We start from the raw sequence: 27,942 nt of genomic DNA, 5'->3' as shown, positions 1-27,942 counted from the left end.
TTCTGACTGGGCTCGGTACAGCAACTGAGACTCAGAAGCTGAACGCAGACATTCAGTGGCATGGCACTTATATACAGTAGGCTATCTCACTGTAATTAAATGTTTTGCTCTCTTCCTGCCAGCTTGGCTTAAATCTCCTTAGCAGTGCCTGACTTGGAGAGAATCTCTGTAAGAGAAACTGTGGTGTTAAATACAGCAGGTGAACTTATTAACTTTTCAGATTATGTCTCAGAGAAGCTTGAAAGACTGACCCAAGTTCACGGAAAGCTGAGGAAAAATAAACTCACGATGTCAGAAAGAGAAAATTATACAGATTAAACCTGTTATGAAATACATAATTTTAATGATGATGCCTGTACAAATTATGAAGCTGATATTCAGAGTGGCTTAAAAGTAAACATGGAAACACAAATAGGCCAATTTTGGGGGGGCAAGGCCAAATCTATCTCTGTAGATGTAATTTTAGTAAGAGGATATAGAGACATTTTAGCTGGCAAGATATTGCATTTCTGCTGGTGGGATTTTTAATCATCTGGATAAGAATAATCTTGATGGACATACAGGCCTAAGGTGTGTGCTGCAGCCTCTTTGCATCTTTCCAGTAATGCAGTGTTTTACATCTTAAATTCATTCTTTCAAAATATGTTGGCAATTGCTGTTGCTCCAAGTGTTCTGATTTCAAGGACATTCAAGGACACACCATTTAAGATAACTTGTTACTTGTATAGCTACAAATAGATGAAAAAAGATCTTTGTGCACACAGATGTCATTGATTGCTTTACCAACATACTGTCATTCAGAGCTACAGTATGTCTATTAGGTCTTAATAAATGTATACACCTTGTTTCTTTGTTCATCCAACAGGCAAGAAATGTCTTCCCGTTGATACAGTAGCAGTTTGGGTGTGGGAGACAATAGTATACACCTACATGAGGTGTTAACACAAGTGGCAGGTTATTCCTGTTCGTAGATTAAGATCTGGGGTGTTCAGGCTTTCTGTTGTGCCTCTAGGGTGTTGAGGGTGACTCTAAAGTAATTTTGGTGATGTGGGTTCTACAATAGAAGACAGGTCTGCTGTATGTTGAAAATTACTGTAAATGAATTGTATAGTGCACCATGGTGCACATAACCATTCATGATAACCAAGCAAAATTCATTCATTCATGCATTCATTCCTTGAATGTTTATTTCAAAACAAGGTTTCACACAACAAATAATAGCTACACTTTATCCCAACTTACTGCCCCTATCTTAATTCATACATAAAATAAATATAGGTGGTCTGATAGTTATTAAAAGCTTAATTAATTTCTCAGGCACCAGGGGTATTACGTATAATGTTATTTTTATTATGTTCCAAATTCAACTCGTGTGGAGGAAAATGTTGTTCTACCGCTCCGCCAGCAGAGGGCGCCCCATTAATCCACAAGGACTCGCGAGATAAGACAAATCTCATGATTTCAGTCTCTTTATTTCTCGCGGTAATTCCTTCTTCCTCCTCTTTCACTCCCTGTAGCCAACATGGCAGTCGGCAAGAATAAGAGGCTGACCAAAGGCGGCAAAAAAGGTGCCAAAAAGAAGATGTAAGTAGCACAATTCACGCATCGCATCATGTAATGGACTTTAGTGTCTCCAGTTTTGCCGGTTGGAGGTTAAAAGTGTGACGGATGAAGCAGATGACAAGTAGATTTCAGCGGCTCGGTGCTAAGCTCGTCGCCGGCCTCAATGGGGACTGGATGGAGCTGTAACATGCGAGTCCCCTGCCTTATTCTTACACGTTATAGTGAGTCAGAATCCAATTTAAAGTGCTGAAATGGATCAGGATTATGACAGATATACTCAAACCAGTATGCTAGTAGGCTGGCATGTTTGGTCGCACAATAAGTAGCACTGGGAAAGCTTGGCTAACATGAACGTTAGCTTGCATTGAGGTAATGGTAACGTTAGCTACCAAGATGGCAGTCAAGTCCACCACATTTTAGCAGTATATCCTCCGGCCGCGGTACAGGCTAACAGTAGTTTACTATCGTCTGTATCTTGATCTTTTGGGGAAACACTCGGGCACCTGGGATCACATTAATATGGCAGTCAGCGTTAATGGCAAGCCTCTCAGCTAACATGCAGTGTCCTTTAGTTACAGTGCATGTTAGCTGGGTTGCTAACACTAAGTCAAGCCTTGGTGTAACTCCTGTCAACAAGCCACATGCTCGCCCTCTTGTATTTTGGGTGATTGTGTGCAGATATAAAGATTTATGGGGTGATTTAACTTCCTCTCCCACAGTGTGGACCCTTTCTCCAAGAAGGACTGGTATGATGTCAAGGCACCAGCCATGTTCAACATCCGCAATCTTGGCAAGACCTTGGTCACCAGGACTCAGGGAACCAGTAAGTCTGCATTTGCTTCATTAAGTTAAAGGTTAAGTACTGAGAGGTGGAGGTAGTAGAAGTGGACTTGGCAGCATAATAGACAAGGTAGCTGGGGAGAGTAGACATTTGCAACCATGATGTAAATGTTTTCAGCTGTTGAGTACTCCAAATTAGTAATGCATGAGTAGTGTTATAAAGTGTTAATGTGAGTGGGAAAGAGTGATGACAAAATGTTTCGGTCCCAGATGATGGTTCCTGATTACTTAATGAGATCACCTGATTTTCCCATAATTTATGAAATCAACTGGTTAACCAGTGTGTTATTACTTGTCTGCTAACTCTCACATTTGATCCTCAATTACCCAGGAATTGCCTCGGACGGTCTTAAGGGACGTGTGTTTGAGGTGAGCCTCGCTGACCTGCAGAATGACGAGGTGGCCTTCCGCAAGTTCAAGCTGATTACTGAGGACGTTCAGGGCAAGAACTGCCTCACCAACTTCCATGGCATGGACCTGACTCGTGACAAGATGTGCTCCATGGTCAAGAAGTGGCAGGTAAAGCTCACAGAACTTAAACAAGTTGATTTTTTTTTTTTCACCATAGAACATTTCACTTTTTTCGACTCACATGAGTAGTTAAGGAGTAGTGAACCTCCATCATTCACTGCTGTTATTTAGGGGTGGTGATGGTGTCACGGCTGATGAAACAGCGTGATGCTTGGAGAGTCAATATGTTTGAATTCCTGGACCCAGATTGAAAATGTGGTTTGAACCAATGTTAAAGGTGCATTTGAAAGTCACGTAGTGACAAGCTGTGTTTCTTGTACTGGGAGCTCCTACGTTTGAAGGAGTGGAAGGCAGCTGCTGGGAAAAAGCATGCTGAATTGACATTTTATGGATAAATTATTGAAATGTCTACTGGAGGCATCAGAAATATCCACCTAGCTATTAATTTTACACTTGAAACTACTTAATATTAGTTGGGTCTTCTTTACAGTGTTTGCATGTGGTAAGTGCAAGTTAACATCAGGGTTTAACAGCAGCAGTGATAACCACAGGTCCATAAACACAGTGTAGCTTGTCGCTATCTGACAGAGGCAGTTGTGATAAATGATGAAAATGTCTTAAAGTGAAACATTGCTGTATTAAATGCATGTAAATAACACCTTTGAGAATAAATAGGGTATGAATCAGTATGATGCAGCATTGTTTTTAGGAATAGCAATGTACCTTGCTTTCCTGGGACAACACGTTTGCATTTGTTCCAGTGGATACTTGGTGAAATGTAGTCATGTCAGTTTCTATCACTTCTGCAGGGGTTGAATATTCAGTGAGTGTAAGATGGAGAAAAGGACACTTCCCAACAGTACAAAGTAGCTGTCAGTGTCAGGCTTTGGTGTCAGGACACTAGAATTGAAGAGACAAGGCATCTCTCCAGACTGTCACTTCGCACTAGTGATCACACAGGAAGAAATCAATCACAGAAGACAAAGGGAAACCAATTCTCCATCGGCTTTACACTAAACAGACATGACACAATACAGCCGCAGACCCTTTTGCAAAAATGAAGCGACTGACTTTTGTTGACTGGAAATAATAGTTAGCATTCCCTATTGTGCTCTACATCGACATTCAAAAACTGAAGCTGTGTTTATTGAATATTGTTGGACATTTGATTTTCCATCTCAAACCCTAACAGTATTTGATTTCTGGAAGAAACATGTGCACAACCAGGAAAAGATTTTTTGTTGGGTGTAATCATATTAATAGTTGTTTCCCATGTGAACTAGGTAGCGTAAGAAATTTTTATGCATACTATGGTTCTGTTCATTACACTTAAATATTAATGTTCTTTGGTTTGCGTCGTAACTTATTGAATGTGGTAAAACCAATAACCACCATCAGGCTGCTCTGGTCATGTACAGCACATAGCTGAATGTAACAAATTCCTGTCGTCTCGTGGGTAGGACAGCACTAGCTGAAGTAGACAAGGTGAATTGCTGCAGTTAATTGCAATACATCTGTAACACACTGAAATCACAGTATCAAGAGTATGCAAGGGTAGAGCTTAGCTTTTTTTTTTTTTTTTTTTTTTTTTAAGATGACAAATTAGACCTCTAAACTAAGATTTTGTTCCCTCCACTCAGACCATGATTGAGGCCCATGTGGACGTGAAGACCACTGATGGCTACCTGCTCCGTCTTTTCTGCGTGGGTTTCACAAAGAAGCGCACCAACCAGATCAGGAAGACCTCATATGCCCAGCACCAGCAGGTCCGTCAGATCCGCAAGAAGATGATGGAGATCATGACCCGTGAGGTTCAGACCAACGACCTGAAGGAAGTCGTCAACAAGCTGTAAGTACAGCACACAATTTCTCCTCTGCTTTGCTTGCTGAATGTTGATTCACATGTCTTCTTACATTACAGCCATAAAGATGGTGTTGAAAAAATAATACACTGCCAATGATCATTGAAAAATCCTGAAACATCACTGTTCTTTCCCATTGATCAGTCTGTTGAACTGCATCTGCACCTTTACCATAGGGCACTCTGAATTACAGGTTTATGCATTTCTAGTTTTAAATTGGCTTTCTTGAGCATTTCAGGTAGTGTAAGAACCCAGAAATGGTCTCTGCTTTTACAGATGAAACTGCTATATGGACAGTGTGTCATGTGTTACCAGGATGTGAAGATGATTTGGGTTTTTTTTCTTAGTATTTTTCTGTAAATCCTTTGAGTTGAAACATTTTGATCTGATTTCAACTATTTTAATTGTCTGACTGCCATGAAATGTGTTCTCAGAGACTGAAACGTGGCGTCAAAGAAAGCCAAATTGTCAGTGTGTACTAATGTGATGTGTACTGTTTGATGTTCCAGGATCCCTGACAGTGTTGGCAAGGACATTGAGAAGGCCTGCCAGTCCATCTACCCTCTGCATGATGTCTACGTCCGTAAGGTCAAGATGCTGAAGAAGCCCAAGTTTGAGTGTAAGTACCCTACGCCTCCCTGTTTTCTTGGTTGAGGTCTTTCAGCTTGTGGGAACATGTGATGACAAAATGTTTCGGTCCCAGATGATGCTGTGTGATTACTTAATGAGATCACCTGATGTTCCCGTAACAATGAAAAATGAACATTGAAACTGGCTTGTTTCAACTTTGTTTTACTTACACAAAGTATGGAATGACAGGGCCGGTTGATGTGGCTACACTGGATTCTTGTCGAGCTTGTTTTTGGGTTGCTGGTCAAGTCATTCTGAGCCATTACAGCTAAAAATGCTCCTAATGACTTGTAGCTGTAGCACTTTTATTGGAGCTGCAGACAAATGCAGCTGACAAATTGCCCTCTCACATTATGGTTTTTGACTTTCAAACATCCAGCTCTTCATTATGCTGTAGTATACTGATTTATTTCTCCAGCCAGGAGAAGCCTCTCTACTGTTTTTCAGACTTTCTCTTGTGTCTGTTACAGTGGGTAAACTGATGGAGCTCCACGGTGAAGGCGGCAGCGGCGGAGCTGCAAAAGCATCCGGTGATGACACTGGGGCCAAGGTGGAGAGAGCTGATGGCTATGAGCCCCCCATCCAGGAGACAGTCTGAAAACACCCTGACAGATTTAATAAAAAAAAATGTAAATGACGTGATACTGTGCTGCTGTCTTCTGTTACTAGCTTCCTTACATGCAGAAGGACATAAAATCCTTAAATTATAATACATGTTCAGCATAGCATGCAGCAGATGGGGAAAACAGTTTTAAGTAGGATGCATTCAAAACATTGAACCCAAGTTTCCTCTGACTAGTTAGGTTAGGGCTAGACTGCATTGTGTTTATTCACTTTTCTTGTTTCTTTTCACGATTTCATGCAGTCTATGGCAAGAACTTGAACTTTCAGGAGACAGATTTTAAAAATGCCTGCTAAATCTTAGATTGGAGAATTGAACAGGATGGTCTCCAGCAGTGTTGGAAGTAATATGACTCGCTGTTATTAGATTACTTTTCACATTAACGTTTTATGTTTGAATTTTCAGTAATTAGATTAATTTTCTAATAAAAGTGTAATAGTGTAAGTTGAGCATGGTACTGCATTTGAATTAACACATTAAAAATTGCATCAAATAAGCAATCAAAGAAGCTCACAGATGGGAAACTGAGAAAATTGGCTTTAAAGGTCAAGTGATCAGCTGTGCTATCTTTCTGTGATGAATCTGTCTCCAAGTGAAGATTTGCCAAAAGTGCAGATGAAGGATGACAACTTTATTATGGTGTGCGATATACTTATTAGTCCTCATATGATTTACTGTCTTGTTATGCTGATGATCTGGCTTTTAAAATGTAATTAGTAATGTAATCACTTTTTAGAGAGAAATTAGTAAAGTTATTTCAATTTATATAAAGTAATGAGTAACTTAAATTACTTTTTGAGTAACTGATCTAACACTGCAGTACAGTAACAGGCCCTATGATTTTAACAGTCCACATGTAGTCAATGCCTAAGGTTCATTAGTGGTGCCTAAAAACGTCTAAAGGTATTCACCACTTTTTGCAGTGATGATGGTGAGTACAGTCATTGAATAGGCAGAAAGATATTTATGTCAAGCCACTAGATGGTGCAAGTGTGTAGTTAAGAGGAATGAGCATGGTATATTTGAATGTAAGAGTATACATACAGCTATAGCAGCAAGCAAGTTCAAATCCAAGTTTATTCAAATTCTTACAGTTTTTCCTCAGTATTCTCAAATGTCATGAGTTTTCACCATGATAAATAACTTAAACACTTTAATTCATTTGACAAGTTAATGCTAAAGATGAAAATCACTCAATCACACTGCTTAGAATATCACAAAATACTGCGCTCCAGTAAAAAAAAAAGTCAGTCCACTGCAGATTTCCACAGTGAAACCAGTTTCTTTGTTCCTGTAGGTTTCATATTTCAGCTGGCTGGCGTACATCACAGGCACAAAATGGGTCCATCCAACACTGCCCCACTTCTTTTGTAGACAGAAGTGAAAGCGCCTTAGTGCATTTCCAATACTTGCACATAGTTTTTTGGCACCAAGGCCCGTTTCCCCTTCAAATCACCCAAGAACCACTCATCATCTATGGACTCCAAATTGGTTATGATGTCCCCTGCCTGTGAAGGAGAAAGGAATGCAAATCTCTAAATGATAATGCTTTCAATGAAGATTTGCTGACATGTGAATTTATTATTGACAAAGAAAGACGTCACCTGTAGAGACAGCTCCTCATCACAATCTGACGTGAAGTCATACAGGGCCTTGGCTGTCCCTATCCCGGCAGCCCTGCTCGGTTCACTATCCAGTGCTGACTGGCCTGGTGACAAAATCAACAACATCGTCACTCTTATTGGACCTAAGCCTCCTGTAGTAGCAGGACTAACAATGATGTCGACATAGTGTTTATTTGAGCCAAGTGCTATCATTTAGCACTTAGATCCTATAACTTTTGGGTGATGTGGATATGAAGGTAGATGGCATCTTTGTTGATATAGAATATGTTATACATACTCTGGATATTTTAACAGAATGTGTGATAAATCAGTGCAAAGCCCTTTAGCCACCCACATCTTATGATTCATATTGGCTTATAGGACTTTATAGTTCAGACCACATGGTAGTCCTATGAGACAAACCCACTTTCACTACTTTCTCAGTATTTTTTCTTTGCTGACACACTGATGGATACAGTTCAGAGAGGAGGCAGACAGGTAATACTGGAGATAAATGTGAGTTTGAATGAAGGTTTGACCCCCTCTGCACGGGACAATAATTCTGTCACTTCAACAAGTTCAGGCCACCAGAACTTAATACCTGTGCTGATCTCAACAAAAGCCTTGGGAAAGAGGCCCTCTCTGCCGCTGAGCCTGCCACAGTACCAGTCAGCATCAACATGTCGGGTGATCAGGATGCAGTCACCCTGTTGAAAGGACAGGTCGCTTTCTGACTGCCCGGTGAAGTCGTACAGAGCCACCGCCCACTCCACACCAGACTGAGAGGCCTACGGTGCGGGCAGAGTGAGATAAGTGTTACTGAGCAGCACAAATCATTTTGGAGGATACACATAACACACACAACATCCAAAACTGTATCAGACTTTTATCTTCGTCAAACAAAACACATGCACTGTGTTGCATTGTTTTTCCTTTTTGTTTGTGGGGGGGGGGGGGGGGGGGGTTCTCTTGCTTGCTATAAGGGTTTAGGTCAGTGGTTGTCATGTTTGTTTTCTATAAATTGTGTGCCCTTAAAGCCATTTAAGACTAAATCAGTGACTAAGGTCTCCAAATAAATGTGAACTCGAACTTAATTAGTGCTCAACAACTAATCGAAATATCAAAAATGCAATATAGCCAAGTGCAATATCCAAATTCCCAGATGTGCATTTTTTTGATATAGGTCAAATGTATGTCAAAACACCATTACAAAATTAAATATTCTGGTGCTATAGAGATGGCCTGACCTATAAATCATCTTCTCCTGATGTACAAAAACTCACTTGGCCCCAGCAAAAATCACATCTTCATCATTTTACTTTATCAGTGAAAATTATAATGCAAAAATTACAATTTCCCTTTATAATTGTGAATCATATTGCAATTGCAATTACCTGAACTGGTTTGGCAGCCTCTTGATGAGTATTAGGTGCAGCAGCCATTCCTATAAAGAGTGTGGCTTGAGTTATTCAAAATCAAAAGAACATCAATGTGTAGCTTACAGTTAGAGCTCAAAAAATGAATGAAAACATTTATGTGTGTGTGTCTGCTATGGTTGTTTTACAATTAATTCATGAGTTTGTTATATTCATCCAGAGGCTTCAAGTTGACAGTGAGGAGACCTAATGTACACAGCACTGTTAATGAAACAAAAACAGATGCGCAGATTCCTGACATACCACAGGGAAAATGCCAGCCAACACAAAGAAAAAGCATAGACGGAGGCAGTTCACTGAAGGACAGAGCAGTTCTTTTGTTGCTGAGTTTGAGAGGCAAGAGAATGACATTATGCTCCAGTTCATATTATGCTAGTGTAGTTTGAGTATTCCCTTTTAATGTATTGATATATTTCACCATACTTGTGTTTGGTAAATCATAATGACTGAATTGCAGTGAATGGATTGACAGCCTTTGACTGAATCGCACTGAATGGATTGACAGCCTTTGGCCCGTGTTTCCAGGTAGTCTTACCAGGTAGTGCTATCTTGGTGGGTGGTGTCTGTTGCTGAGATGGAGGCGGTGGCAGATCTTCGATGACTTCTACAAAGTTGAGAGGGAAGATTCCCATAAAGACGCCGACCTTCCCGCGTGCCCACTCCTGTCCCACGTACTCCTTCAGCTGGATCACATCCCCCTCAGAGAACGACAGCTCGTCACTGTGCTCCCCATCAAAGTCAAACCTTGCCACACATCTTGGACCACTTGAGAGGACACGGCAAAATTCAAAATGTTGTATATGCAAAAAATATTGAGAATGACTGCATATCAAAAGCTTTATTTGTCTTAGCTTTACACATCATTTTAGGCTAGTTTGTATAGAGCTTCTTAAGAAATGAAAACATTACCTGACTGTTGCAGATGCTGGCTTTTTCTTCTCAGGGATGGGTTTTGGTGAATTCGACTAATTGGAGGAGAAATGGTTACTGAATTTATTTATTTCAGGTAAATGGCTTAATTGTCATCAAAAAAAGTGATCTATATATTGCAAAAATGGAAATCACAGTCTATTTGAAAGCAGTATTGCTGTTTTGAATCATACCAGGACTTTGACATAGTTGATGGGGAAAAATCCAGTGTATCCTCTACATGTGCCTCTGTACCAATCGTTGTCCACCTGCTCCACATTGGTCACCACATCTCCCACCCTCAGACCCAGCTCTCCTGGACCCTCTGAGGGCAAAACACACACATGAAGTACAACGCTCCATCAACAGTACCAGAGATCACCCTTATACAGGGCTTATGAATGGTTTATAATTAGGTTCTTAATTAGGTTATAATTAGGTTATAAATACTATATAAATATATAAATACAGATTATTAATAAACAATTATAAACAAGTTATAACACAGTTTTCATCCATGCAGGTTCACTATTTTGCAAGCTCAAGTTACTGCTGCCCTGCATTGTTTCTGTTAAATCTCAGATCTTGCTACTTGCTTAGCTTATTTTATCTTGTCCCTTTACCAGAAAGCTGTCCTTGGTATCAACATTTATATAGGAACACTCTGTTATAACTTGTTTATAATTGTTTATTAATGATTTATGCAGTGGTTATAACCTAATTAATAACCTAATTACAATAGCCTAATTATAATACCCTTTTTAACAGTAGTCTTATTGTAAAGTGGTACCAAAGTACTTTATGCCACAGAATTAACTTCCAAGCCAAGTAAAACAAACCATGTCTGACAAAAGTATTTACAACTAAGTGTTAAAAGTGACATTCACTAAGCCAGTGGTTTTCAAAGTGGGGTCCAGGGACCCAAAGTAGTCTATGAGAGGCTTCCAGCAGGTCCTCAGTAAAATGAGGAATAGTTTAATTTCACTGTAACTGAATCCACTAGAAGTTATTACAGTACAAAAGTGTGAGGTATCATTTTAGTACTGTTTTAATCTCGAAATCTCAGCACTTTGAATCTATTTGTCAGTGTTTTCGTATGGCATCTACACCTAAGCAATTTAATACTTGAGACAAAGCATAATATATTTTCATATTAAGATCTCTACGGCAAAATCCCTTTAATTGAGGATCTGCTGTTTGATGACAGTCAACTTTGGATTCCAGTAACAATCAAGTCAATACTGGCAGCTGTTTGCTGTAAAGAAAGTGAGGTTTCACCTGAGTTGAAGTCATGTGTGGCCTGCACCCTCAGTCCACAACTGTCTCTGCCAAAACCAGCTGGACTGGTGCCCTGTGCGGCCTGTAACACACATTGAAAGGATACTGCCTTAGACGAATGTGATAGAGGTACACACACGCTTTCCCTTACAACTGAAGGACAAAGTACCTGTGGTGGAGGCATGGAGGCCAGAGGTGTGATGACAGTGATATGAGATTTCTGGACTCTGCCTCTGACGTCTCCAACTTGGCACTCAAACGTCTTGTGGTCAACCTCTGCAAGCAGCAGGAGCACTTCGTTTTTCTATTGTAACAGACAAAAAAGGTATTAATTTTTGCGGAATCTGTTCCACAGGTCATACAGCAGAGAGATTATAGGATTTGCTTTTCTATTTGCTGTTCTATTCAGTCTCTGACACAGTATTGTACAGCAGTAATGTGTGCAGTGATACACTCAGGTAAAGACAATATGTAGGAAGAATTAACTAGTTTGGACACCTGAAATGAGAGCTCTCCTGTATTGATGCCATTGTAGTCACAGCCTGCAATTCCATGAGGAAGTTCAAGCTGGTAAGAGAAAGAGCAAACATAAAGACATTGTTATGCTCATTATGTGCTATTTAAAAAGTGACGTGCATGACATGGGACTGCAGAGGCAACTCTCACAATGTATTTGTTGTAGAGACGGTGTCCAGGGTTGGGCCTTGGGGGTAAGACAGGCCCCTGCTTCTTGGACCTGTGGGCCTGGGCTTTCAGTGAAGCCTCCCGTTGAGATGACTGTTTGGGACGCGATCGACCTGCAGCAGCATCGAAACGGGGGGGAGGTGGTCTTCCCGGGCCTGCTTTGGCTGGTGGTGGACGAGGTGGGAGGACTTTAGCCCCACTGGGTCTGCAGGAGTTCAACAGAACCATCAAGTTGAGTGCAACAGTACTTTTGCAGGGTGCAATGCTATGATATGAGTAGTACTTCTTAGGATTTAGGCGAGCCAGCCTAAATCCTCACTCACCGAGGAGGCAGAGATGGCTCTGGCCCAATACTGAAAGAGTCCTGCAGAAAAAAAAATATTTTAGTCTCTTACTAATTACTCTTACTTAGTTATATCAAAGGTAAAACAGACTTGCATTGTATTGGTGGCAAAACAGACAGCATCTGTTTAAATGCCCTGAGACTGGAAACCACAGTAACCATGCTACAGCCCATAGCATCCAGCCAAAGCTAGCTCTAGCTTGATGGCAAGCATTATTTACATGGGGCTACAATGGTTGCTTTGTGTTTGTGAAAAGCAGAGGAAATGTACCAGGTAAGTGTTTAGCCAAGCAAATGAAAGACAGGACAAACTTTGTCAAGAGAGACTTTCCTCACTGGGCTCAAAATAAGTCTGTGAGAAGATGTTCATATATTGTAGTGATAAAATGTAATAAGCTGGATTACTTTTTATGCTACTTTGTGATGATTAGTTTAAATACAGGCAAGATACTGTGTGAGAGAGAAACACGTTCCAGATGTATTTTCAGGTTCAAGAGGTACAGCCTGATTATTGTGGAAATGTTTTATTGTAATCAAAAAACAAGTAATGTTGAGTATGTTGAGTATGTAGTGTCTGTGGTTGACCTTGTCTGTGATCAGCTGCACTTATGATAATTAGGTATTTTAAAACAATTGGTGCTTTTTGACAAAGTAGGGCACTCTTGAACTTCCTAGGTTTGTGACTCCTCTGTGTGATGCAAATCTTACCGCGGAGGGGAGGACTGGTGCTGGGCTTTGTTTGTGGGTTATGGAGGAATTTAGGAGGCCCACAGGCTTCTGTGACGGGAGAGGAGGAGGACCGTCCAGAGATTCATCTGAAAGTCACAAAGAAAATATCGCAATAATCAGTCCTACCTCCAGTGCACTGAAAACTTGTAGGATGTGTTACCAAACTGGAAAAAGCTGAGTATCCTAAAAGAATATTTACCAATCTGCACAAACATTATCAAATCATATGTAGTTTGTATTTGGCATGATATCTACGTTGTCGGGAATTGGACTCACGTCTCTCAGCTTTGCTGGGCACTCTGATGGTGGTAGGTCTCCTTGTTACACTCTGTCTGCTGAAGGAGCCACAGTCGCTATCCACACTACACTGAGGCTTAACCGGGGTACGATCTGGACACAGAGACAGCTGGCTGTATGCTTACTGTATTTTACCTTATTTATTTAGTCTAGTTTTAGTTTATTTATTTACACATAAAGAAAACAATCAGTCAAAATATCCCAAGTCAAAAAAACTCATACTAAGAATCGGTAAAAGGAGAGAAGTAGAGATAAAAATTAGGGGGTGGCAATGTGTTATGTTTTGATTATCAGTATCTTTGTAAATTTGAAATGAATATATAAGGGAATATGAAAAATCTGCATACATTTGTGATAGTCAAAGCAGAGCAGAGCATCTTCCCCTATACAACATGAGATAAAAAGAATGCTACTCACTTGATGGACTGTCGACGTATTCATTTTCTACAGCGATGGAGGTTGAGTTGTGGTTGTTCAGATTAAGGTTGGGCTTGAGGGGCTCCTTAACAGGCTTTACTGGAGGTTTAGGGGGACCTGTTGGAGTTTCCTCCTCTTGGATTTCAAAGCTTTTAGCTCTGACCAGTATGGAAGGACGTGATGGGGGCAGGATGGCCACCTTGGCAGGTGGAGCATCTGGTTCTTCTTTTAAGGACCAGTTCACAGGTTTCTTAGGCGGCTGAGGTCTAGGGGCTGGCGTAGGGCTTTGGGGAATGATTGTGGATGAGACCTCTTCACTATGATTAGATATGCCATGTTTAAATGAAGGTTTAGGACCTAGGGAAGGTTTAGCAGCGACTGGAGGTTTGTTGAGTACGTTCCGCGGTCGAGGTTCCGGTCGTTTGGCTGGGTCCACCACATTTCCCTCGTCAGTGCTGGCCTGGCTCTCAAAAGCCTGGATTTTGGCCCGGATGTTGCGGTGATTGTGGATATTGCTCATCTCGCCATCAGCATCTTCACTTTGCTCACTCTTGTCTGATTGGTCAACAGTGTCACAGATCTGCTCGCATTGGTTGTCCACACTAAAGACCTGCAACAGTTCCTTTAAATACTCACTTGAGGACACCTCTTCCAGTTCTGTGCTAGGAGTCACTTGAACACTGTCACCATTTTCACTTAATGTCACCAAAGTCTGGACTTTGACCTCTTCTGTAATTGGCTGTTTGCGGGATTTTGAACGAGGAAGTGGAGTGGGGCGCTGAGTATTTTCTGAGCCTGAGGACGGCGGAGTAGATTCAGCAGGGGTAAATGATGAGTTTACGGATGTAGAAACAGGTTGTGATGGGATATCCCAATATACAGTGACAGATCTGGTGTATGTGTGGGAGGAGTCTGATTGGTTGGGTTGTGCTACATCAGATTTGGAGTCACTTTGGCTCTCGGTGTTAGAGGATGCTGTGGTATTTGTAGCAACCTCCTTGTCTGTAGGTGTGATGGCAGGGCCTCTGTTTGGTTTAGACAGTGATGGTCTTGGTGGTTTTTGTGGCTTTTTACCTGGGAAGATGTAAATATAAGGAATAAAACACAAACCCAGAAGTGAATTCAGATAACACTATATTGTCTTGACTCTTAATGATTTTTATTTGGCTCACCAGTAGATTTTTTCTGTATTGACTGTGGAGCTGCACTACATGGTGGGGTAGTAGCGGCAACGTCTTCCCTCACAGGGTCAGTCTGGGTGGCACTGGTGGTGGTAGAGGTGAACCGGCGGGGGGCGGCAGTCGGTTTGACAATGTGCACTTCCTGGGTCTTCTCTTTGATCACCTGGTCATAGGATGGTGGGGGCTAAGTCATGAAAAAAGAGGGGTTCATACACACACATTATTCTCCCACACAGCATTTCCACTTCATGGTCCCACTTGTGCTGAGATATTTTAGCTTGTGATGCAGCCCATACACACTCATGATATCCTTATTTTCTCAGAACTCATAACCTTTAGTTAAATGTTGTGCTTGGTTTGTGTTTCGTTGTAGTAGGTCATCTCTGAGAACATCCAAATACTGGCCCATATGAAGAACCAAGCACGATGAATTGACAAACAAACAGCCAAACGGATTAGAAACACTGTCAATTCAACCACACCTACCTGGGAAACAGTTTGGATGCTCCCAGACCAGCTTGACTGTGAGGGTGGAGGCGGAGGTGGAAAAACCCCAGAGGTCCCTGGGAACCAGTTGTTGCTGGCCAAAGGTTCTGCTGAGAGGATGGTGATCTCTGGTCTCCTGAAAGACAAATCATGTCCTCTAAATAGTCAGTGCTCAACCACTTAACATAATTTATACAGTTACAGAGCACAAATCAGTGTGTCTACATCCTGTTCAGCCTGATACAACCCCTGTGAGCTTAAGGATATTAGTAAAGCTGATGGCATTTATTTCTTAGAGTTAGCTGGGATAGGACAGTGTTGTTGGGAAGACAATTTGTAAAGCATGCATCAAATTAGACATTCGGTGTGTTTGAATTACATCAATGAACTGCACATTCTACGAGGAAGTAACCATGCACAGGGATTTTGAATTTGTCTACTGCACCAACAGCTCTACTGAGAAGATTTTCTTGACATTACCTTCTGTCTCTGCAAGGGTCACTCTGAGAGTTTGTCCTCGCTGGGGGAAGAAAGTTCATATGAATCCATCAAAATGTCATGACTTAGCCTACTTAATACATTGGCTTGCTTTTTCCAATTATAAATATCACCTTTTATGATAATATGAAAGGTTTATTTTAAAATTTTGAAAGGCATCAACCTGGAAATGGGTGTTTAGTATGAATGAATATCAAAAAGTATGGATCTTATCTGTAAAAACGCTCAAGTATACAGTGTATTTTATTTTTTGAGGATCTATCATTTGTAACACTAGGTGTCACCTTTTTCCAAACGGATGAATACTTCATTTTGGAAATTAACTTTTCATGTATTGTTACTAATGTATCTTAAAATGTTGCCAAGGCTTAACAGTGCAAACTTACTTCGTTTGATGGCAGCTCGTATGGAAGACAGAGGTCCTTGGCTGGGAAAGAGAGTAGGACAGGAAGCCCATTTATCATGAAGGTGGGGAACACATACTGACAAGACTCGTTCAGTGCCTCTGTGATGACTTAGTTTGGGGAAAAAAATCCCTAACCTGCCCTTGGGTATCACCACAAAATACAGGTTTTTTTCCCCTATTGCTGCCACTTCATACTGCTCATGTCATTTATACAGAGAGAAGAAATTTCCCATGGGCTCTCAACATTTTGGCTCCACTTTCAGTAAATGTTATCGCCTCATTCACTTCTGTTGTAGTATTCAGTGAAATATTGCTTTCTGAAATTAAAAAAAAAAAAAAAAAAAAAAAGTGTTTCAAATCATATTAGCTGGAAAAAATGTGACAGATACATAAAACCAATGAAATCAATAAAACACTAAAATCCTTCCTAACAAAAACATTATGCCCCCTGTTTGATACAGCAACCACAGCCAACACAGGATGTAAGAGCATCATTTAAACAACTCCTTAGTGAAAAAGTCTCCTCTTCCACACAACACCTCCTCCAGATGGGCAGCCAGCAGGGTCGAAATCTTTAGTATCCTTGGGCTTTTTCGCACTCAAGTGAAACATATCTATTCTTTCCTAATCCCAAAATGTTGTCACTTCTCACTAGGATGATAATCATATGAAGTCCCCTGCCTGTGTTACCCATGCTTTATCCCTGAAAGTGCAGAGATGCAACTAATATGATACTCTGTACCTCTGCCAACCGTCTCTTCACCAAAGCCAAATCCTCTTGGCGGAGGGGGCAGGCCCATCATTAACACACATATTCCACTCATTAAGAACTGGAGGAGGGAGATGTAAACTACCTGGTGGAAAAGCAACACTCGCTTTCTCTCTGGTGCCATGTGGTTAATTACATTGATTAGTTAACCTGTAAACACAACATGCCAAAAACATCTCTTGTTTGATCTATCATAAACTGAAGTGCTTTGAATAGGCCCGCTTTGCACGAGCAAGCTGCAGTCTACAAAGAGGAGCGGGACAGTCTACTCGATGCAATAGCTATAAACAACAACAAAAACAACAGCATTACTGATGTATCTGGCCCCATGATGACCTTGGTGTGTCAGTCAGTGAGGATGGATCAGTGCATTGTTTGGTCCATTCACAACCTCACCATCAGCAAATCTGACTGTTAAAGGGATAGCACCCTGTTGGCACCTACAGCTCCTTCCCAGCTACAGAAACCATCCTGTGCAAGCTGGATTGTGTCTGCAGCTGGGAACCTAAAACCAAAAAGCTCCGCAGGCAACGCGCTGCAACTGGCTCCACAAGTTTTCTAAAGATGCTATAATGCCTCAACTCGTGTGGATAATGAAAGTGTTCATGGCATGCTATAAGTGATGACGTACCTGGAATGTAAGTGATCTGGCTTTGTTCTTTCAGACCGATCTGTGGGGAAAAAGAGGTGGTTACTAGCTCCATTCCAGATAATGGATATTATATGCCATTCATTAAAAAAAAAATAGAGCTACAGGAATCAGCTTGTGCAACAATAAAATGCCATCATGATTAAGCAGTAACCCAAAGATGAATAACAGACTGTAAATTGTTGCTGTCCAATTTCCATTAATAAAGGAAAGACGAATTTGTAACCATGTTGCATATTTCCTCTGAGCTGCATTAGGGATTGAAAGCGACATTATGACTCTTCCCTAATTCCTAATTCTATGCTTGTTCACTTAATGGTTTAAATTACACGTAATTTACTTTTGAGAGATGAGTAAGCTAGAATTATTTTTTCAGGACAAAGAATATCATTACCTTTTTTCTTGATCTAACAAATATCAAACTGGCAAAAAAAAAAAAAAAAAACATGTTGGCTTTTTTTTTTTAAATGATTTGGCCACTACAATACAGGCTTTTTAATATTCCCTTCCTCGTTGTCACATTTCCCGATATTTAAAGTGCTTAAATCGTTCTCTTGTTTGACATATCAAAAGGAAAAGACCCTGAAGACAATACAACGCTGAATTATGGATGGCCCTATGCATACCATTGTATATTCTTTGTGTGAAAGAGAAAATAATATCAAATTCCATACTGGCAGTACCTTGCTAATCAGTATGGTAACTGCTACTTTGGCTATATATAACCACCGAGCAGCACACATTGGTACTAACGTTAAAAGAAACAAGTCTTATGCCATGTCAAGAGTATACTTGCTCAGATTTCAAATGGGATTTCACATCTATCCTGTACAAAGAAAGAGAGAGTAAACAGCATCTATTTGGGCTGTGATGGCCTTTGTCATACAATGCACCTAATTTTATTGTTGTACTTCCTTTACTAGCAGGCACTGGCCTGATTTTCAAGTCTCACTAAAACAAGTAATACAGGTGCCACATCAAAAAGGCTTAGAGACAAATGGACTAGTAACACACAGAAAACAGCTTATATAAATCTCCTGTTTCCTCATACTTGAACATAAACTCTTTAGTGGCCATATTGAAGATAATTAACTAAATGTTAGAAGCAACGCAGAGCAAGTGAGCCTTGTTAATGGATCTTGCTCACACCTGAAACCACAATATTGTTGTACTCAAACATAATCCACCTGTCACTTTGTTACTTGTCATCTGTAATGACTGTAGTGCCACCGCCTCATGTTACTGTTTTATAGCAAGTAAGGAATAAACCTCTGCACTTTCATTTCATTTGAAAAAGATTCAAATAATCGTATCATCGTAACTTCCCCTAGGTCAACATTACATGCTTGTTATTGATATGCACACTGACATACAGCAGGCACATGACATATAGGCACACCGGCTGTCTGGATAGCTATATTGTTCCTTCCTCTCTCACTTTAGTACACAATTTGTCTTCAAAGATATCATCCTATATAATAAAGACCCTACCTGTTGACGGATTAAAGCAATGCAATGTAAAATTTTGAAGATAAACAGGACGTTTCCTTTAAGATCCTCCCTCTTTGCACATCGAGTGAGTGTCTCCGTGTCTTAGTGTGACGAGGAACACATAACCTGCAGACACACACCCACAGACAACAGCAGAGGGAAAGAGGGAGGGCCCTGCAGTACCTGTGCTCTCCTGTGTTGACTTGGCCAGTCTGTTGAAAAGGAATGCGGTCATTCAGGAAGTGTTGGTTTGTGCCACACGACACTTCACTGTCCTGTCTTTTTTTCTAATGCAAGTAAAGGTCATTCGAATATTCACATTGCTCTTAGCAGTTCCTATCCATTTTCACTGGTCTCTTCAAGTGTTTCAATTATGCACTGCAACAGCTAGAAATTCACTCTCATGCTGCATCAAACCTTCATTGTTCTACATTTATTATGTCACCAAGCCAGGCAGAGTAAAATAAATAAATAAATAAATAATATATATAATAAATCAATGTATACATATATATATGTTTGTCTAACGCCCTGGTTTTGCTTTGGACTGGTGCCAGTGTTTGTATAAGTGCAAATGAAACATACTGGCATGCTGTGACAAGGCACTTATAATAATGGACATAATGGAAAGTCTTTATAGGGTGGGGTGTGCAATTACTACATGCTTTCTTTGTTCTTCCTATTCTAGTTAATCACAATACCATTCAGAATCCACAATATCAAATTAAGAGTGATGAAAGATAAAATGTCACCATGCCTAATGGCTCATATCATTTAACTTCCACTTAGAAAAAAGCAGGATTATGACAGAGCAGGTTTAATGTGCAGTAAACCTGCCACCTACTGCCTGTGCAAACTTCTGTCACTAAGCAGTCTAAATGAATTATTTACTTGTGGCTTATCATTTATAAAAATGATTAAACCATACTCAAACAAAACCCATGGAGTCACACCGCATTCCTTCATATTTCCAGGGAGTGAGACAACTCCTGCAAGCTTTCCCTGTGATGTTTTGAACTGCATTCCAATGCAGAAAATATTTCTTGGTATTAGTATGTCACTAATAAAGAAACAGCAGCCACACGGGAAGCCTGCTGAGGTCAGCAGTGAAGGGTTCACTTCACAGCAGCACTCTCACTTGAACACATGCTGACGTTACTCAGAGCAGAGGCGGGCCCTAACAAAGAACAGGTGGTGAAAAGGCAGTATAGGAAAAGGAGGAAAAGGCTCTCTCTCTTTATCCCTCGTTACTCTAGCTGCAACTTTAAACTAGTGAAGCAAAGACAGATAAAGTCTCGTGGGAGGTTTAGGCATAATCTACATACTGCATAGCTGTGCTAATGCTGCTCAGTCTCCTCCCTCCAGTTCAGCCTAAGAGGCTTCTTCCAACACGTCTGAAACAGAGGCGGGCATGATAGAGACGCTTTGCATCAAGAGTTTATTTGAACAGCCCTCAAATGTTTGCTTCCTTCAAAACATCTTAGGAATTAAAAGGGATTTTCACAGCTCTTGCAGCTTTCATAGATAGAGACAATATGATATCCTCATAGGGTGAGATTCAACATTTCACCTACTTTCTTAAGGAAAAACTATTGTTTAGCGAGATGAGTATGGGCTGAGGCTTTGAAGAGTAAAGTTGGGGAATGGGGAAGAAAAAAACCTTTTAGTGTGTCTCATTCAGGGAGATGCCTAAAATATGCTGGCATAAATACAACCGTTTTGGATTTAGAGGCAAGTGACTGATATCACACCGATGATTAATAGTGTTAACAAGCACTACTGGCATCATTTGTCTAAAAGAAGTCTTAGTTGATAACAGAAGATTGGCCAAAACATGCTAACAGCAGTCTTGGGGGATTTGCCCTTACATGAAAAACAGACAGTGAAGCTGACAGATTGTCGTGTCATGTATGAATAACATTGGCAACAGCTGCAGATGTGAAGCTTTAGTCATCGATGATTACACGTGTGGATGCAGATGGGCGTTTCACAGTGGAAACTACCTGAGATAGTATATGATGTCAACACTGTCAACCCATAATACAGAGGCCTGATGATAACTGCTCATGATGTTACAATACATATATGTATATATCCCTGAAATATTTTTTTTTTAAAGTGGCACATGTGTGAACAAAAATCTTTAAGTGCCTATTTATCTTTAAAAAAATGCATATTTCACAGGAATGTTAGAAAGCTGTTTCAGATACAACAGGCTTCTTCATCCACTCATGCCATAGGCAGCCCACTTGCGCCAGACACTTCTACAGCCCCCACTCTGCCTGGACAGCTGCTGGGGTGGGCTAGGCCTGAATCTGGATGGCTGGTCAGGGCAGGGCAGGGGTTAACTCATGGGTTAGGTGTTAGCACAACAGGTGTTGCCCACAGGAAAAGAAAAGAAAAAAGGGGGTAGGCGGGGGACCATCATATTTAGTAGGAAAACATTCTATCAGAAACATAATAGAAGGAAGCACAAACTGCAGTGAATCCCTCCAGAGGGTTCTGTTGACTGAGAACAAAAGCTATAGGGTGTTTATTCAATTACAGGTTTGCTCTGTGGGAGATCTACTGAGGTAACAGAACTAGGGCTAAAATGTAAGCAGCCAAAAATAAAACCAACAACCTGTTTTCCAGTAGAGCTGGTGTGTGTCAGCAAGAAATAGTACTGCTGGTATGCGATGAGACAAGATGAGATGAGTGAGCCAAAGTTGCTCTAATGTTGGATGATTGTTTGGAAAGGCCAAGCACTGGGAAAGTGACGCTGCTGCAACAATATCATTATGACTGACAGGCTTTCCTGCGGTCACTGTTAACTCACAAAACATACACGTTTCAGTGACTGAGATATTCACCGAAGCTGTGTGACAAGGAGCAGAAGAGGCCACAAGCAGGCATAAAATGGCACTTTCACTAACAAGAAGCAGTGATGACTTTCTAATGCACAGCAAACAAATAATTATATCTTCCCTTGGCCTTATAATATTGTGAGTCCTATTTTATCAGTGATGCACTGACTGAATGAAAGCAAACCAAACTGTCTATTACTGTCTCAAGTGACATAAAATGCATTTGTTAGTCAGTTTCATCCAGGATATTATAAACTTTTTATCAACCCAAATTATGGAAATATCACGCCTTTCGGTTAATCATACACATAAACTCTTCTCTAAAGCCAGTATTCATAAAAGAGTCAAAGCGTGTTCAAATATGTTACAAAACTGAACTGTAAATGTTCACTGGACATATTTTATATGTTTTACTCATATTTGAATGTTAACATGTTTGATAAACTATTAAGATACTGACTTATATTACTTAAATATTTAACAAACATATGTTTTGTCTTTTAATGCTTCTGTTTGTGTGTGTGTGTGTGTGTGTGTGTGTGTGTGTGTGTCATATCAGTAATATTGTTTACAAGCCTGAGCAGGCAAGGTTATATATCAAGATTCCCATCTGTAGATAAGAACAGGTCTCTCAGGAGTTAAAAGAATATAGCTATATATTATTATTATTAGGCTATTATTAAAAATTGAAATAAATAACCAACTAGCATTTCAGTGTCAGTTACAAGTCTCTTGAAGGCTTTTACTTATTTATTTTATTTCTCTTTTAAGCCTTTCCATTTAAACTGCACTTTGCTCCGCTGGCCCCCAAAACTTCATTACAATGAATTATGAATCTGTTGTTACAAGCAGCTGACCAGCCAATAAATCACCAGCTAACAGCACAGCGTTAGGACGAAGCTGCTCTGTGGGTCACTCAGGAGCGCCAAATGAGCCAACCAACAAGGGTCATGCCAATCTAAAGTTCCCATACCTGTTGCCTGGTTTCTGTGCCGTATAGTATCCCGCATATCTCTCCACTCCTCATCTCCCTCCTCTTCACGCCTGGCTTCGGCCATCATCGGGGTTGAAAACAGTGTAAAATAAACAACAAGAACAACAACAATGCTTCGGGAACCGCTGGGCAGACTTCAAACTTCTAGTGCGCTATCGGTGTCACCGCAGTCGGGCTCAGTGCGGTGAAAGTTAGAGTGGCGCTCCTCTGCCCCGCATCAGATGGAGGTGGTGCCACGGTCAGACCCCACCAGGTCGGGACTCCGCATGACAATGTCAAATCTCTGCACAGCCAAAAAAAAAAAAAAAAAAAAAAAAAAAACACAGCTTACATTACCCCCCGTGGTTGGGACAGTTCACGCTTTCTGCATTTAACAAATGTCAACCAAAGTTAGGATGGGGGGTGAAAACAGCTGTGTGACGGCTTCAAACCTGCCGGAAGTTACCCGCTATGTGTGTTCATGATGATCTCTCTCTCTCTCTCTCTCTCTCTCTCTCTGAAAGATTGTCTCTTTCCACCTAAAATGAAACACTAGCACATACATGTAAATTGCATCTTGAGTGGGACTGTGTCAGATCTTATTCTAATGTGTATTATTACGTGTATCAATCTGAAAGTTGGATTGCTAGGGCTTATGATTTAAGTCTATGTGCCTTAGTAATGCCTAAAAATGACACCATTAATGCCAGAGCAGACATGATCATATTCAGAGCGAACATGACAGAGCGTGCTGAGTTGAATTCATTAGACTCCTCTCAGCCTGCTGAACTGCAGCTCTCGGTATCATTCAGCCTTGCCAGTGTGACTCAGTTCAAAGTGAGACAGTCCAACAACTCCCACCCTAATGGCATGGCTACAAGCTTTAACCAACACACTGAAAACACACAGCACAGGCTGAACAAAGGACTGGTTGCCACACAGCTCTGCTGAACATTTGCCTGTGTCACGGAAAATGCAACTTACCGTTTATCTGCTGACTTTAGTAATTCATTACAGTCACCATTTGAAGAATGTGAGAAGCTACCTTGAGTGTTGTCCTTACGAAATAGAAAAATACAAAATACAGCCACACCCAAGAGTCTGCATGGTTCCCTTCCAACCAAACTCTACACCACAGGGGTATTTCACAAAATTGGATTTGAAGAATAACCAGACAATTGTGAAAAAGACACCATTACATCCTGGTGATTCTGACTTGTTTAGGAATATATTTGTCATGCATGTTGATGATAGCAAATAATAAACAAAATTTCAGAGGATATCATGTTACATTTTTGAAGTTATCTGTGAAGCTTGTTAGTCCTGGTTTGTGAAATACCCCAGGGGGAAATCAATTTCTACTTGTAAGAAAAAAAAAAAAAAAAAAAAAAAAAAGAGCTTCAATCTTATGTGGTTGTTGAAACTCAAAGCGAGAAATGATGCTAGTTTTGATGCCAAAAATCACTAAAACCTGGTGGATTCAGGATGAATTAAGAGGCATTAAAAACCAAATGTGTTGTGGGACCAGTCTGTCGGTAAAATACAGCCTGTACATCCTGAATATTGATCAAAAATAGAATAATAAAAAATATTTACATTTAATTAGATGAACAAACCCTCAAAGTAAAGTCTCATACAAATCACCACCATATTTCAAACCATCCTTTTCAACAACACTTTTTCCTACTATCCCACTATTTCCTACTTTCATTTTTAAGCTACACTATTCTGTCAACATGAAACAACACACAGCTTGTTGAGGGGGGCACAGATACATAATAGTCCTGGGTAAAAGTCGCCTGGTCGTAATTTGACTCAACTTAAAGTCGGATGCTCTTGAGTAAGTACCATGTTCAGACCACGATAAACTACACATATTACTTAGTGTATTTGGCATTGTGGGTGGAGGGTGGGGGGCTGTCCTGGCCCAGACTCACCCTGTCTCAGAGGTCTGTCCCATATTCACAGAGCAATTTAAAAATTTAACCAAACACAGATTTATCTCTTTAGCTGAGTTAATCCTTGTCTTCACACTCATCTTTAAACTCTACAATTCAATTTAAGAGCGGAAAGGCAATTTAACCACTCTTCCACCAGATATCATTAAAGAGCTGATCAATATCTTGTTGCTTTATTATACAAACTACAGTCAGTCAGCAGATTTTCATTCACTGGAATCAGGGCCCAGTTTTTTTTTCTTTTCTTTTTTTTTTTTTTGAAACTTATCTGGTAGAATTTCAGTAATAAGACTGAATAAAACTCATGGAGTTTATCAAAACAGATTAATGAGATTCTGATCATTCATATTGGGATTCTGATTGATCAAAATTCAAATATGAATGAGAAATGAAACACCTTTGATCAAACTTAAATGTTATTATGTTTTCAGGGCTCTAAAGGTGGAGATTAAGAGATGCTAAAAATCAGAATAATCCCACTAGACACAAGGTTGATTAGGAGAGAGAAAGTGACAAGAAAAAAATAAAATGTAAAATTGGAATTTAATATGTGAATTGTGTTTAATGAGCAAAATCTAAAGTCTCTCACTAACTTCTCGACCAGGCTCACAGGTAAGACACTCTCATGAACATGTTTTTTTAATGGGATCCTCAAATTCATACATTATTCATTTGCAGAATTTTGTTTTGAATTATTTTTTTACTACCAAAAGAGACATTGAATTTTGTCTACACCTCCTCCGTCACTGTATACTTGTGCAGATAAGTGAATAAAAACAGCATACAGACAGAACAAAGTTGCATTTTCAACCTCATTTTCCCTCCTGTTTTGGGCCTAACATGTTGTACCATAATTTGTCCAGCAGGTGGCAACATATATGCATTTAAAGACACCAAAGTCCCCTAAAATCTTTATTTTGCACAATCTAAATCAGAACCACCCTGTCTGACGAGTTTGTAATGACTCAGCATCAGCAAGATCAGTCTGTTTCTAGATTGAAAAAAAAAAAAAAGTAATTTAAGAAATCTCCATAATTCTGAATTAAAGATCTGAAAAAAACTTGGCCCTTGATAGTCTTATTGCCAAAGAACTGATACAGCAAACAGATCCAGCCACTTGTGTTTCACACATCTGTCTCACACGGAGGTGTAGCTTACCTATGCGCATAACACAAGCAAGAAATGACTGGAATATACCTAGAATACCCCCATGGAAACTCTTAGTCTGTCTATGATACTCAACGGTGAGTTCATAGCTTTAACTTCAACTGCAGGCCTGGTTGAAACCCTGTGGTATCTCTATATTTTTTGTTATATTCCCACAGAAATACAAAGCTTTGTTGTGATATAGCGGCCTCTTAAAATGCACTGTGAGATTAATATAGCCTTCTTTTCGAAAGGGAAAACATAACTTTAAAAAAGGAAACCCACACATGAATCATCATGCACAAGTAAAAACTCCCCCAGTGAGGACTTGACTGCGCGCTGTCATCGGACAGCCTCGGCTCGAGGGGAGGAGCGTTTAAATGGGGATTAGTGCGGTTTCACCTACGTCCGCCACGCACCAGGTTAAGTAGCTTGGTTACACCTAAAGCCTCGGTGTTTTACTGACTAAAAGCAAACTTATGGAGCTGTAACCGGCGGGGGAAACAGAGACCCGGCTATTTCAAAGTGGATAACAGTCTCCTGGCGCTTGTGCTTGTGGAAACCTGGTGAACTGGGTGGACGACGCTCAAAACTGTTGTGCGCCGTTTCCAATCAGAAAATCTGCCCGACGGTAAGAAAGAGAAAATACAAGCAGCGCAGGGCGTTGTTAGCCACGTTACTTGTACAGTTGGACTCACCTGTAAAGTTTGAATTTGACAGTCATGTTTTCTGTTGTTATTGTAGCCTACCGTGTGCGTGTTTTGTGCTGAGTTTTTCAGTGACAGCTGGTACGCTGTGATTGACATCTGCGGCTGGGTGGTACGGTCAGGGCGGGGGGCGTCCTGGTTCCCAAACTGCAGCCCGGGAACTTCCAGGGGTCTTTGTAGGGTTCAGTGGGGTCATCTAGTTAAACAAGGGCTGGCTTTATGTCAAGTCAGAAAACAGAGACCTCATCAGGTAAGAGGGATGTGTTGTTTATCTCGAAGGATTTGATGTGGAGGAAAAAAGTTTGGAGACTATCGGCCACAATCGAGTAATCGCAGACATTAAGAGGTTCTTGTTTTTAATATTATTTTATTATATTGATTTTGTTTTCTGTTTCGTAACTTTGCATCTCTCCTGCTCCCCGCCTGACGTTTTGCATGTGTTTCGTCTGCAGTTTCCACGTGTTGTTATTGTAAGCTCCTGACCAGTTGATTTCAAAGCCCCACAAGAAGTCTGCATGGTGCAGTCTGCTATTCTGTACATTGATTTCCTTTACTTTTCTAAGTAGGCCATTGTTGAAATGAGTTTTTGGAGTCAAATTTCCATGGCAAAGAGGAAAAAATGATGTGTGTTTGGGTGTTCAGTTACCCTATTCCAGCAAACATCATCAATGTTTCATGTTGACCATCTTTTATTTAACATAGCCTGCCGCTCGTTGTGAGCATGCCATTCCTATACAGGTTCGTTTCCAAAGGCAGTGACAGGAATAATAACCTGATATGAACTCAGTTTTGAAGGCAAATCTTGGATGAGAAATTATGTAAGGCATGAGTGGCTGAAAAAGGCTGAAAAGTGACTGTTGCTGCTGTTGTCCTGTGTTGTTCAGGTTCTCTCCCTCTGTATAGAAATAGCCTGTTGCGCTCTCTCATCCTCTGTAACTCTGCTTTTATTGCATCACCATTTGAATTTCCACTTCCTGCAAAGTGCCAGCCGGCCTAACCCAAATGCACCCCCCAGGAGACTCTTATCACTGGACAAATTGTCTGTTGCTTATTATGAGAACAGGCGTCCACAAACATCTGTATGTCAGCATCAGATGTAAGTGCTGTGGCCGATGAGCTGGTCCTAAAAATGGCCCTTATGTGCATG

General features: G+C 40.5%; 3 protein-coding genes and 2 non-coding genes across 6 annotated transcripts in view; 4 read left to right on the top strand and 1 right to left on the bottom strand.

The window, feature by feature from the left end:
- Positions 1–1,429: 1,429 nt before the first annotated feature.
- rps3a (ribosomal protein S3A) lies at positions 1,430–6,008 on the top strand. The gene is made up of 6 exons (XM_030050974.1): positions 1,430–1,584; positions 2,283–2,386; positions 2,735–2,922; positions 4,515–4,723; positions 5,246–5,355; positions 5,837–6,008. Exons 1-6 carry the CDS (start codon positions 1,523–1,525, stop codon positions 5,962–5,964), a joined length of 801 nt encoding a protein of 266 aa, XP_029906834.1. The 5' UTR covers positions 1,430–1,522; the 3' UTR covers positions 5,965–6,008.
- LOC115369225 (small nucleolar RNA SNORD73) lies at positions 2,583–2,652 on the top strand. The gene has a single exon (XR_003929145.1). It is a non-coding gene; the product is annotated as a small nucleolar RNA SNORD73 (small nucleolar RNA).
- LOC115369221 (small nucleolar RNA SNORD73) lies at positions 5,409–5,478 on the top strand. Its single transcript, XR_003929144.1, has one exon. It is a non-coding gene; the product is annotated as a small nucleolar RNA SNORD73 (small nucleolar RNA).
- A 1,039-nt stretch (positions 6,009–7,047) lies between the features above and the next one.
- sh3d19 (SH3 domain containing 19) lies at positions 7,048–26,934 on the bottom strand. 2 transcript variants are annotated; one of them, XM_030048755.1, is made up of 22 exons: positions 26,838–26,934; positions 22,985–23,288; positions 17,657–17,696; positions 16,237–16,277; positions 15,833–15,872; positions 15,353–15,488; positions 14,858–15,050; positions 13,686–14,759; positions 13,248–13,361; positions 12,951–13,057; positions 12,223–12,263; positions 11,882–12,104; positions 11,714–11,782; positions 11,385–11,519; positions 11,216–11,297; positions 10,132–10,262; positions 9,938–9,993; positions 9,564–9,793; positions 8,987–9,036; positions 8,194–8,380; positions 7,593–7,696; positions 7,048–7,496 (listed from the first exon to the last, which is right to left on the bottom strand). In XM_030048755.1, the coding sequence occupies exons 2-22, from the start codon at positions 23,070–23,072 to the stop codon at positions 7,380–7,382; spliced, it is 3,258 nt and encodes a 1,085-aa protein (XP_029904615.1). In that variant the 5' UTR covers positions 23,073–23,288; positions 26,838–26,934; the 3' UTR covers positions 7,048–7,379. The 2 variants fall into 2 exon arrangements, with proteins under 2 accessions (XP_029904615.1, XP_029904621.1); XM_030048761.1 differs by having other exon boundaries at positions 14,858–15,029.
- fhip1aa (FHF complex subunit HOOK interacting protein 1Aa) overlaps positions 26,464–27,942 on the top strand; it is a 29,605-nt gene continuing 28,126 nt past the window's right edge. The window contains exon 1 of the mRNA XM_030048772.1: positions 26,464–26,719. The gene's annotated coding sequence lies outside the window, so the exon portion shown is untranslated. The remainder of the gene's footprint in view (positions 26,720–27,942) is intronic.

This window comes from Myripristis murdjan, chromosome 1 (genome assembly GCF_902150065.1).
Source record: "Myripristis murdjan chromosome 1, fMyrMur1.1, whole genome shotgun sequence".
In the NCBI taxonomy this organism is placed as follows: Eukaryota; Metazoa; Chordata; class Actinopteri; order Holocentriformes; family Holocentridae; genus Myripristis; species Myripristis murdjan.
Note: the sequence above shows the minus strand (reverse complement) of the source record. Positions and strands in the feature narration are given on the sequence as shown.

Coding starts and splice junctions, on each gene's coding strand:
- sh3d19 (XM_030048755.1), bottom strand. CDS start 23,072: ATGATGGCCGAAGCCAGGCGTGAAGAGGAGGGAGATGAGGAGTGGAGA. Junction 12,105..12,222: donor GAGCCATCTCTGCCTCCTCG/GTGAGTGAGGAT, acceptor GAACTCCTGCAG/ACCCAGTGGGGCTAAAGTCC. Junction 9,037..9,563: donor CACCAAGATAGCACTACCTG/GTAAGACTACCT, acceptor CACTCTTTATAG/GAATGGCTGCTGCACCTAAT.
- rps3a (XM_030050974.1), top strand. CDS start 1,523: ATGGCAGTCGGCAAGAATAAGAGGCTGACCAAAGGCGGCAAAAAAGGT. Junction 2,923..4,514: donor CCATGGTCAAGAAGTGGCAG/GTAAAGCTCACA, acceptor CCCTCCACTCAG/ACCATGATTGAGGCCCATGT. Junction 4,724..5,245: donor AAGGAAGTCGTCAACAAGCT/GTAAGTACAGCA, acceptor TTGATGTTCCAG/GATCCCTGACAGTGTTGGCA.